General features: G+C 40.7%; 1 protein-coding gene and 2 non-coding genes across 3 annotated transcripts; all 3 read right to left on the reverse strand.

The window, feature by feature from the left end:
• On the reverse strand, nt 242-314 carry TRNAF-GAA. The gene has a single exon. It is a non-coding gene; the product is annotated as a tRNA-Phe (tRNA).
• LOC102168401 (olfactory receptor 2B11-like) lies at nt 1,585-2,520 on the reverse strand. Its single transcript, XM_005696696.3, has one exon. It carries the CDS (start codon nt 2,518-2,520, stop codon nt 1,585-1,587), a length of 936 nt encoding a protein of 311 aa, XP_005696753.3.
• Nucleotides 8,623-8,696, reverse strand: TRNAT-UGU. Its single transcript has one exon. It is a non-coding gene; the product is annotated as a tRNA-Thr (tRNA).

Here is a 12,155-nt window from a genome sequence, read left to right on the forward strand (position 1 = left end):
TTTATAATAAATTGGTACGTGTGTGCTGAGTCATGTCTGACTCTTTGAGATCTATGGACCATAGCCCTCCAGGCTCCTCTGTCCATGGGATTCTCCAAGCAAGAATTTGTTAGTTGGGTTGTTGGAGTGGGTTGCTGTGCCCTCCTCCAAGGAATCAAACCGATGTCTCTTAGGTCTCCTGCATTGGTAGGCGGGTTCTTTATCACTAGCGGCCTGGGAAACCCCCAAAAAAGAGCTTTTCTGCCAAAACCTGGGATTGAACCAGGCACCTTTAGATTTTCAGTCTAACACTCTCTCAACTGAGCTATTTCAGCCCCAAGATAAGTTGGTAAAAGTATGTAAAATGTTTCTTTGAATTTTGTGAGCTGTTCTAGCAAATTATCAAATCTGAGGAGGGAGTTGTAGAAGCGCTTGACTTTATAGTTGGCTGGTCAGAAGTACAGGTGGCCTGAATTTGTTATTGGCTTCTGAAGTGGAGGTATGAGAGCAGGTAGTTAACTAGATGTGAGCTGAGAAAGGGGGTGGGAGCAAGAGCCAGGTGACTGGAAATGGTCCATCTTGTGGTGACAGGAGTCCTAGAGGCAAAGAAAGGATGCAATAGATGGGAATTTCTGGTCTCTGAATGTCACCTTTTGCTCATTATGCCCTCATTACAATAAAGTTAGCCTTACAGAAAAGAAGTGCCCATTATGTACTGACACCATGACACTTCTGCTCAAGACTAAAGAGGGGTGAAAAATCCCTCTTCCCCTGGGGAAGGGAGAGCTGGGATGAAAATCAAGAGATTTGACCTGAAACCCCTGCCTCTTCAATGAATATTGTCTGTGCAATCATTTTCACATTGCATATAATCAGCTTGCCGAAGGACTTGCTGCTCACCTGATCCTGCCCATTCTCCCTCCTGAGACTGTACTACTGCTTAACAAATTCTCACTTTGCTGTCTTAGCTTCTCTGTGTCAACTCTGAATTCTTACTGCAACAAGAAGAGAACCTATTCTCCAAGAGTAAAATTTTGTGGAATTGAGCCCTTAATCTGTGAGATCTATGCTAACTCTGGGTAGTGTCAGAATTAAATTGAGGGGACTTTCCTGGTGGTTCAGTGGTTTAAGAGTCCACCTTGCAATGAAAGGGACACTGGTTCCATCCCTAGCCTGGGAGGACCCCACGTGTCCAGGGAAACTGAGCCCATGCACCACAACTAATGAGCCTGTGCTCTGGAGCCCATACTGAAGCCTATGCACCCTGGATCCCGTGCTCCACAACAAGAGAAGCTGCTGCAACGAGGAGACCTCTCACTGCAGCCAGAGAGAGTTGCCCCCCCTTGCTGCAGCTAGAGAAAGCCTGCACTGAGCAAGAAAGACCCAGCACAACCAAAAAATAGAAGTGAACTGTAGGACATCCAGTTGGTTTTAGAGAACCGGTTATTGTGGGGAAAAAACCCAATGTGTTTGGTATCAGAAGTGGTAAACACAACACACAAAGGTTTTCTTAACTTGACTTTTGAGCATGATTTTGATGGAACATCTATTTAAAGGAGGATATATTTCACATTATTGTTGAGCTTTCCTATTCAGAATAAAGCGTCATATTCTCTTGGACAAAATGGCCCTCCTCAGAAGTCTCCTCAAAGCTCCTTTAACATCCTTGTTCCTCAAGGTGTAGATGAATGGGTTGGCCATGGGAGTAATAACACAGTAAAACAGCGTCAGAACTTTGATAAGGTCTTGCGGGCTGTCCCCTGAAGGCTGCATATAGATGTAGATGCCAGGGCCATAAAATAAAGACACCACTAATAAGTGCGAAGAACAAGTGTTGAAGGCCTTAAGTCTCCCATCAGCAGAAGGGATTTGAAATACAGCTTGTGCAATATAACTGTAAGAGACAAGAATCATAGAGAGCGGACCCATTATCAGGAAGGCGGCCACCACCGCTAAAGTAAGTTCGTTGACTGTGGTGTCCACACAAGCCATCTTAATTAGACCAGGCAGTTCACAAAAGAAGTGGTCCAGTTCTTGGTTCCCACACAGGGGCAGCTGGACTGTGAGTGTGGACTGCAGTAGTGAATTGGCCAGACCAATGAGCCAAGCAGTGCTGGAGAGCTGTTGGCAGAGCTTGTGGTTCATGATTACAGGGTATCTCAGAGGCTTACACACAGCCACATAGCGGTCTAAGGCCATGGTGCCAAGCAGGACACATTCAGTACAGCCTAGCCAGTGAAATACATAGGCCTGGGTCATGCAGCCTATATAAGTGATGTTCTTGTTGGGTCCACCTAAGTTGAACAACATTTGGGGTACAGTCGTGGTGGTGAAACAGAGGTCCAGAAAGGAGAGGCTTGTGAGGAAGAAATACATAGGACTTTGGAGTTGGGAATCTAGTTGGGAAACCAGAATAATAGCAATGTTTCCCAATAGCGTGAACATGTAGGAGGTCAGGAGGGCAAAGAAGAGAGGAACATCCAACCATGGATATTTGGTAAAGCCCATGAGAATGAAATCCTCTGCAAAACTTTCATTCATGTGCTTCATTGAATTTTGATGGGAGACACCTGCTAAAATGAAGAAAAAGAAGGATGACTTTAAAAACCCTGATTTGGGACTTCACTGGTGGTCCAGTGGCTAAGACTCAGATATTCCAATGCAAGGGGCCTGAGTTCAACCCCTGATCAGGGGTTGCCACAACTAAGACCTGGCATAGCATGCATAAATGAATGAATGAATAAAAACATATCTTGAAAAAAAAACCCGAGTTGGCGGAAGTTTTGACAATACCAGGGGAAAAATTATACCTTTATGGGGGAGCAATGGAGTATATCCGCAATAGAAACATTAAGGAATATAATAATTAAAATTAATATTAAAAGTCACATTTGAAAAAATCCTCTCAGTAGAGAAAGTGGCTTCATTTTCCCCCCCATATCAATACCCTATGGGATAGGTTAGTGGACATTCATCACTTGTTTTGGCTCTTCTGTATGATTAAAGAAGCCACTGGGAGGCGGTCTTCTCCTAGCTACCCTGCAGCTAAACGCCTGTACGACCTAAGAGGTGGGGGCTTGGGTAGGTGCTTAGATCATGAAGGTAGAGCCTTCATGTAAGGGGTGCTCTTATAAAAGAGAACCCACAGTGATTCCTGTTCTTTCCACCAGATGAAGTTACAGCTATAAGGTGCTATCTATTAACCCAAACGTGGGCTCTAATCAGACACTGAAACTGCCAATGCCATGATCTTGGATTTCCCAGTTTCCAGAACTGTGAGATAAATGTTGTAAATAGGTCCCCTGGTCTCTGACATTTTGTTACAGCAACCCAAATGGACTAAGACATACGTCATCAGGGAAATGCAAATTAGAACAACAATCAGATTCCACCACACACCTATTAGAGTGCATGGAATCCAGAACAGTGATACCAAATGCTGGTGTGGATGTGGTGGGAATACAAAATGGTATGGCCACTTTGGAAGACAGTCTGGCAGTTTCTTACATAACTAAACATACTCTTAATAATGTGATCCAGCAATCACACTCCTGGGTATTTACCCAAATGAGCTGAAAACTTATATCCACACAAAAACCTGCACAAAGATGTTTGTAACAGCTCTGCTCATAATTGCCAAAATTTGGAAGCAACCAAGATGTCCTTCAGAAGGTGAATGGGTAAATTAACTGTGGTACATCCAGACAATTCAGTGCTAAAAAGACACAAGCTGTCAAGCCACAATAAGACATAGAACTTCGAATGCTAATTACTAACTGAAAGAAGCCATCTGAAAAGGCAACATAATATACTGTATGATTCCAACTATCATACAGTATGTTTGGAAAATGCAAACCTATGAAGATAGTAAAAAGATCAGTGGCCAGTGTTTAGGAGGAAGGGAGGGATGATTAGGTAGAACACAGAGGATTTTTAGGCAATGAAACTACTCAGTATGATATAGTGGTGTATGCATGTCATTATACATTTTTTCAAACCCACAGAATGTACAGTACCAGAGGGAACCATAACATAATTATGGATTTGGGGTGATTATGATTTCCTGGGTAAGTTCATCAGTTGTAACAATTGTACCACCCTGGTGAGAGATGTTGATAAAGGAGGAGGTTGTGCACTTGTGGGGAGTAAGGGTTATATGGGAAATCTCTGTACTCTTGTTCAGTTCTGCTGTGATATAAAACTGTTCTAAAGATAAAATCTTAAAAATCCTAATACTTCCTTACTGAGTGGGATGCAGAGTAAAAGGAACAATTCTCCTCATGGCCCTCTCCACCAAGTAAACGGGGTTAAGATTGCTGCAGGCTCTGCCAGGGCAAGAAACACTACAGGTCCTTGCTAATTTGGGGCAGAAATTTGGAGACAGTATATGAAAATGAATTCTGAGATTGTTAGACCAAAAAAATTAGTTATGAATTTGTTATCATTGTTACCTTTACCAGAGAGGCTTGTTTCAATTTACTGCCTGGAGCCATGGGTATGATTTTAATTTTCTTTTTCCTGTTGTTTTAGTTAACACTAAAACCTGGGTTTAAAGGGTCCCACCTAAATAATGTTGACTTGTCAGAATTCCCTTAGCATATAGTAGAAGGACCCCAAAGACATGTGTGGGTTATGTAATATTTGCATTAACTTGATTGATGAAAACAGACTGGTGATGAAGACGAGATTCCTTGTAATGTCTCCAAAAACAAACAAAAACAACAGGAGTTGTACAATTTGATCATCTATGAGAACTGAGAGATTTATTTTTTAGGTTACAGTTCATTACATGATTCCACTGTGGCTAATGTTTATAAGGCCGTGAAAGTGTATACACTCCACGGTGATCAAACCAAAAAGATATAAGAGGATCTGGAGAGTGAAGCATAGATCTCTCTCTCTCACTCTCACTTTTGCTCTCTCTTTGTTATGTAAGGGTTAAAAGTTCTCATTTTTTGTAGTAAGTAATAAATCATATTTAAAACTAAAAATGCAGATAGAATAAAAGCATGTTATTAAGAAATATGGGTAAATAGAAGAAAACACTAAGTTATTAAAAATGTGTTACCTCAGGAGAATGGGAATTGAGAGTGAGAAATGATGAGGAAGGGAACTGCTCTTTTTCATTGTAAAATACTATTTTATTTTTTGAACTTTAAACATACATGTCTTTAATATAAAAGAAAATTAAGTATGAAGGAATGGAAGGGATCTGAATATTTACCCATGATGGTGAAGGCACTGGAGGGATATACATTACTGGAAAGCATGGAAAGCACACATCACCAATTACTGCAGCACAGGGTACACAATGTGAGGTGGTGGAAAATCAAGTTGTAAAAACAGCTTGGGTCCAGGATATGGAAAATCTTGAATACTAGGCAAGGAATCTAATCAAATTCCTTTAAAAAATGAATTTTTAACATTCATTTTTTTTAAAAAAAAAAAAAAAAGAAGAGGTGTGAAATGATTAGAGCAGCACTTTAAAACATTTATTATGACTGAATAACTAGGGACTCAAAAAGAGACTGGAAGCTGGGAGGTTACTACAAGAGTCTATGGGAGAGAGTCTGAGAATGTTAGCTCTCATAGTGGTAGTGGGAATGAAGAGCAAATTAAGAATGTCGGAGAGAGGAAAGAGCAGAAAGAACGTTTGAAGTTTCAATCTGAGGTGCTGAAAGAATGAAAATTCAGTTAACAGAAAGAAGCATGTATCTGAGAATTGATAGGAATACATGATTAAACCAAGAAAAGAGCTCAGAAAAAAAAAAATTTAAAACTTGACCTATAACAATTGGCCCTGAGGATCTATTCACCAGAGGATGGATTCCTGCTTCACCCAGACACCTCTAGTTCAACTTGACCAACTGCCCATTTATAAAATATCATACAGCTACCTGAATTCATGACTAGGATGGTTTGTTGTAGCCATTTAACTACCAAGGACAGGGACACAGATAGAAAGAGGCAGAAGCAGAGACAATGGAGTATGTCTCCAGAAAAGATAATAGACTATATTTGCCAGGAAGTTCATACATTTGAGTATAAAATGGCTGAAAACCAAGATCCCATTGCCCCCACTCCACTTTGCAAATCCTCATTTTTTTAAACCATTGGTTGTTTATATTTTTGATCCTCAAATTTATCTTCAGAGTACTGGCCTTCATTCATGCATTTTAAAGCAAAAAGATAAAAATTTTATTACTGAGAAATTCTTTCTGATCTTCACATTGGGGTGTAACAAAAATGACAGTATTGGTCTTTAGAGAATTGCTTTTTGGTGGCTCGACCTGCCTTCTGACTCCTCCCCATCTCCTAGACAATTGGATTTTGTTGGACATAATTCTGGGATTAACATAATTTTGAACAAATGACACCCATTGGTCTGGCATAATGAGAAATCATTTAGCTCATAGAGGTATCTTATGCCTTATCTTGTCCAAAACTCAGAACCTTCATTTTCTATCTCAAAACAAAACTGAACAAAACCCAATATCATCTAGGATGGTATGAATAGAAAGAGACATCACTAGAACTTACCTCTTCTTATTTGAATTTGTATTTAGGAGATGTCTTTAGCTATAGAAGTTTAGTCAGGAGAAAGGTTGCAAAAGAGTTGTATCCCAACAATCCTGAGAGAGAGAAGCAAATATGATAAGGTCAGGGCTTCAGTAAAACTCACTAAGGGTCTCGCAACGCAAGTAGGGTGAATGTGATTCTGGAGGCATCGAATAATCTGTATTGGTTCCAAATTTGATTTAAAAGCAGATAAAACCAGTTTGCATCCAATGTGCCAGTGATCCCATAGGGGCTGTCATTGGTGAATTAATCTCCTTGGAGATACTGTCTATCTTTTGTTTACACTTTTGGTCGCAATTGAAGGTTGCATCAGTTCTTCCACTCATTAATTCCATCTTAATAGGGCTTCCCTGGTGACTCAGACGGTAAAGAATCTGCCTGCGATGCAGGAGACCTGCGTTTGATCCCTGAGTCAGGAAGATCCCCTGGAGAAGGGAATGGCTACTCACTCCAACCCATTCCAGTATTCTTGTCTGGAGAATTCCATGGACATAGGAGTTTGGCTGACTACAGTCCACAGGGTCACAAAGAGCTGGTCATGACTGAGACACCATCATTTTCCACTAGCTGAATAATACACTATGTTTAAATCTAAAGAATCAGGGCATGAAGAGAGCATGTCCAAGGCAAAAAAAACAAAAACAAACAAACAAAACCAAAACCAACCAAATAACAGAGTCTAGGAGATGGAGAAGATTAATTCAATTTGTCTATATGGCCTGCTCATTTTTTCATGGAGAACCTCCTACATAGACTTCTGAGGTTTTATATTTTCCTCCTCCCTAAGTTAAATGCATTAAGCAACTGTTCACTGGGCTGATTATCTTCCAGCAGAAAACAGAAAGTTATCTCAGGATCCCTAACCAATAGGACTAAGGATTGAGATCAGTCTAAATTGCTTAATTTTATTTAGCTCTGTGGCCAAAAACTTCATTCTTGACTCTAATGAAATTAGAAGATAGATATCATGAGAAAAGCATGGATTCCAGAATTAGATCTGAATTTGACATTTAATTTTGTCACTTTGTTACCATGAATATTATTGAATTTGTTTCCTTATCTTCAAAGAACTGATTATAACACATATTTGACAGGATTGTTGGGCTAATTAGATGACAGCATGTCTGGAAACTCTTGGAATGTAGCAGACTTCCAATAATGGTAACTTGATGATAATGAGAGTAAGCAGATGTTCATGAATCAGTACAAAAGTGCTAATAGTGTACAAAAGTGACCTCACTTTCAGTTCTGTTGTGTGTGCAATATTTCAAGCTGGATACTTGCAAATGTGATTCACTTACTTCAAAATCACTTGGAGTGCTTGTGAAAAACACACATCTCTGGGACGTCCACCAAAACAGAATTAAAACCTCTGGGGATGAGTTTTAACTAGTTCCCAAGGCAATTTAAATGTATATTGGGCTTGGGAATCATTGCATTATAGAATCATTTTGTTGTTTTCTTTTTAATTATAAAATTAAAGTTCAGGTTCTAGAAGGGCCAATTTATGTATTCCCTTTGGGACTAAAGCCCTTCAGTGAAGACTGAAGGAATATAAGCAAATGTAAATTACCATTATTATAATGTAGTAATATTTGGAAAATCATATATAAAAGATAACATAATGCTGAGTTCCCTAAAATCACTAACAAGTTGCATGGGAGCTCAGAAATAGGCTTTAAGAGTTGGTACAGTTTTGTCACCGCCCTCTACTCCCCACCTCCCAGTAAGAAATGAGAGGACAGGGAAAGATGAAAAACAAAAGGCCATTTTCTTTGTTTCCATAAAGTGACCCACCATCTTCTCTTCCAAGCTTTGTTTGTTTGTTTGCTTGTTTCTGGCTCCAACCCTGCAAGGATGAACCCTCATCTGCATTGGAAGGGCAGTGTCTTGAGGCTGGAACGCCAGGAAGTCCTGCCTTTTCTTTAGAACTGAGAATTTTTGCAGTTACAGCTGCTTCTGCGTGATTGAATCAAAATTTACAGTAATACCTAGTACACTGAAGAATTAGAAGCAGTGGGGAGTTAATGAAGAATTTGGGCCCCAATGAAGGAAAAAAAGCAGAGGCCCCACTGGGATTCGAACCCAGGATCTCCTGTTTACAAGACAGGCGCTTTAACCAACTAAGCCATGGAGCCCGCACGTAAACCCGCGTTATACTCGGTCTGTCCTCACTGTGAGATTAAATATTCTTGAGGCAGTTTGTGGGATTTAGAGCAGTTTGCTGTGAGAAAAAAGACAAACTTCAAGAAGACGTTTTGCTTACTTAGACGCGCTGCAGAACAAGCTGGAAAAGTTTCGGGCAGCTTGAATGTTGGAACCAACAGGACTTCAACTAATTCAATGGGAATCGTCAATAAAAGTGGGAGCTACTCACTTTTTCCAAAAGGGATAAATTCTTCTAAAAGCAAACTTTGCTGTTACTGCACCTCGACTTTTGTAACTGAGTTTCTTCATTCCAGTAACCTAAGTGACGGGCTCTAAAAATGGAACTCCACTAACGGGTCTAAGCCCGTTAGACCGCCGAGTCGGGGCACCTAGCGTTCCTACACGTTTGCACTCAGCAAGCGGTGACTTGAACGGCAAGGACCGCGAGCGGAGAAGGCAGCTGAAGTGTAGAGTTCAGCTAGAGTCAGGCACATCGCTCTCTAAAAATCCAAAAACGCTAGCGTCAAGGTGGTTGTAAAGACTCAGATCACACAACCACAGTTGTAAAGCCCCTCGGAATGCTGAACGGGGAGAGGGCCTAACGGTCCCCTGCGGACCACAGAGTGTTCACTGGATCCAGGTACCATCCTCCTTAGGTGGAGAGCCCTACAGTTCCAGAGAACCACCCACTGAACCCTACCCACCAAGGGCCCGCTTTCCAGGGCAATAGGTCCTCAAGTCGCAAAGAAACCAACGCCTTCTTCCCTCTAACCAGGTTCTTGCACTCCGCTATGACCCGCCCTTCCTTCTCCCAAGTCGCAACCCCGGCGGGGACAGGCCGAGATCTAGGTCTGAGGTTAGTACCCTGATCGTAACTGCGGTCCACCTGAACGTCTGGAAGGCGATAGAGGTAGCTGACTGGGGGGATCGTGGTAGGATAAAGCAGGTGAGGCTAGCACATGGGCCTCTGATATTCCCAAGGGTAGGAATCAAAGCTCCTATTTTGTACAAAGGAAGCAGAAAAAGCAGTCTATTTAAACAGACTACAGAAGTTTCTTAATATGTTTTGGAAATGAGAAAAATGGTTAATTTAAAGCCCTTTTTGGAGGTAGTGTGGGAGCCCTTCTAGGATGCAGAATTAAGTCTCTCATTTCTTTAGAAACATGGGTTCAGACCCCACTGCCATATCCCAGGCCCCACAGGTCTGCAAATGGAACCTAAGTAAATAGGCTCTTCCTTAAAAGCTAAAGGAAAACTCCTGCTTCCGGAATTAGTTTAGATAAGAGTTCTTTCACCCAGGGCAAGTAGCTAAAGGTGTGGGGGTGTGTTTGTGCAGCTCAGTCATGTCAGACTCTTTCTGACCCTATGGATTGTAGCCCAACAAGTTCCTCTGTCTATAGGATTCTCCAGGCAACAATACTGGAGTGAGTTGCCATTTCCTTCTCTAGGGTGGGAAACCTTCCTAATCCAGTCCTTTCCTCTGTCCTAGTTCATGGAGTTTCTCAGAGACATTCAAACTAAAGAATTACAATGAAATAATATTTTCTATCAAGCAGACTAAACAAAAATAATTGTAGTAGTGTTGCCTATTAGCACTTGAAGTCATTGTATGAGTTTCCTATGGCTTCTGTAACTAATTACCACATCTCAGTAGCTTTAAAGAACAGAAATTAATTTCCCCACATTTCTGGAGGTCGGAAGTCCAAAGTCAGTATCACTGGGCAGAAATCAAGGTTCTGACAGGGTCATACTCCCTGTGGAGGCTGTAGGGGAGAATCTGTCTTTGTCTCTTCCAGCTTCTGGTGGCTACCAGCCTTCCTTGATGTGTAGTTGCATTTCCTCTGCTTTTGTATTCACATCGTCTTCTGTTCCATAATCTCCCTATGCCTCTGTCCTTTAAGAACACTTGGCATGTCATTCAAGCTCCGTCTGGATAATCCAGGATAAATTCCCCATCTCAACATCCCAAACTCAATCCCCTCTGCAAAGACGCTCTCATTTTTAATTTTTTTTTTTTTTTTTTTTTTTTTTGCCGTATAAGGTAATATTGACAGCTTCCAGAAATTAGGATGGAAATATTTTTTGAAGGATCATTTTTTCAGTCTGCCCTACAGTAGTAACATTCTGATTCCTCCACCTACAGACAAGAGGTTAACTGGTTATAACCTCAGTTTCTTTCTCTTAATAAAATAGGAATAGTAATATGAACATTCTTATATATTACTGAGAATATAAAAGAACTATGACAATATCTGGGGCTTTGTAAGAATTTAATGGCTGTTAATTCTCAATGTCACAGCAATGTTCTATGTGGGTCATGGTGTCAAGGAAACAAGCCCTTCTTTGGCTCTCTGGGGATAAATTAGTAACATTTAGGAAAGACTAAGACAAGAACCACCAAAATGACCATCACACACATTTAATTTAGCAACTGTATTTTCAGAAATTTCTATAATACACACACTTATGAAATGCGGATATTATTTATTTGTGTTGTTTATATTGTTAAATGTGGCTTGTTAAATAAAAATATATCCATAACATGGAATATTTTTGAGACAAAAGAAAAATAAGCTATTTCTATGCTGATATGGAAATGGAGGCTTAAAACTCAACATTCAAAAAACAAAGATCACAGCATCTGGTCCTATCACTTCATGGCAAAAAGATGGTAAAACATTGGAAATGGTGACAGATTTTATTTTCTTGGGCTCCAAAATCTTTGCAGATGGTGACTGCAACTGTGAAATTTAAAGACTTTTGCTCCTTGGAAGAAAAGCTATGACCAACCTACACAGCATATTAAAAAGCAGAGACCTTACTTTGCTAACAAAGGTCCCTATAGTCAAAGGGTTTTTCCAGTAGTCAGGTATAGATGTGAAAGTTGGACTATAAAGAAAGCTGAGCACCAAAGAATTGATGCTTTTGAACTGTGGTGTTGGAGAAGACTCTTGAGAGTCCCTTGCACTGCAAGGAGATCCAACCAGTCCATTCTAAAGGAGATCAGTCCTGGGTGTTCTTTGGAAGGAATGATCAGAAGCTGAAGCTCCAATACTTTGGCCACATGATGAGGACTGACTCATTGGAAAAGACCCTGATGCTGGGAAAGATTGAATGTGGGAGGAGAAGGGGATGACAGAGGATGAGATGGTTGGATGGCATCACCGACTCAATGGACATGAGCTTGAGTAAGCTCTGGGAGTTGATGATGGACAGGGAGGCCTGACGTGCTGCAGTCCATGGGGTCGCAAAGAGTCTGACACGACTGAGTGACTGAACTGAACTGAACTGAAAGGCAAGGTGCAATAGAATAGATTTGAAAAGTGCAAAATATGAGAAAAATAATAGGCTTCTTCTGGTTTGTAAGCAAAAAGCACACCTTTAACTTATCATTCCTTATACGTTTGCATGAGGAATCAGAATCCAGTGCTGGAGTGGAATGAAGTAGG

The sequence above is a fragment of the Capra hircus genome, chromosome 23 (genome assembly GCF_001704415.2).
Source record: "Capra hircus breed San Clemente chromosome 23, ASM170441v1, whole genome shotgun sequence".
NCBI lineage: Eukaryota > Metazoa > Chordata > Mammalia > Artiodactyla > Bovidae > Capra > Capra hircus.

Bases quoted from the DNA above. Each gene is read 5' to 3' on its own strand.
- LOC102168401 (XM_005696696.3), bottom strand. From the start codon at position 2,520: ATGAATGAAAGTTTTGCAGAGGATTTCATTCTCATGGGCTTTACCAAA.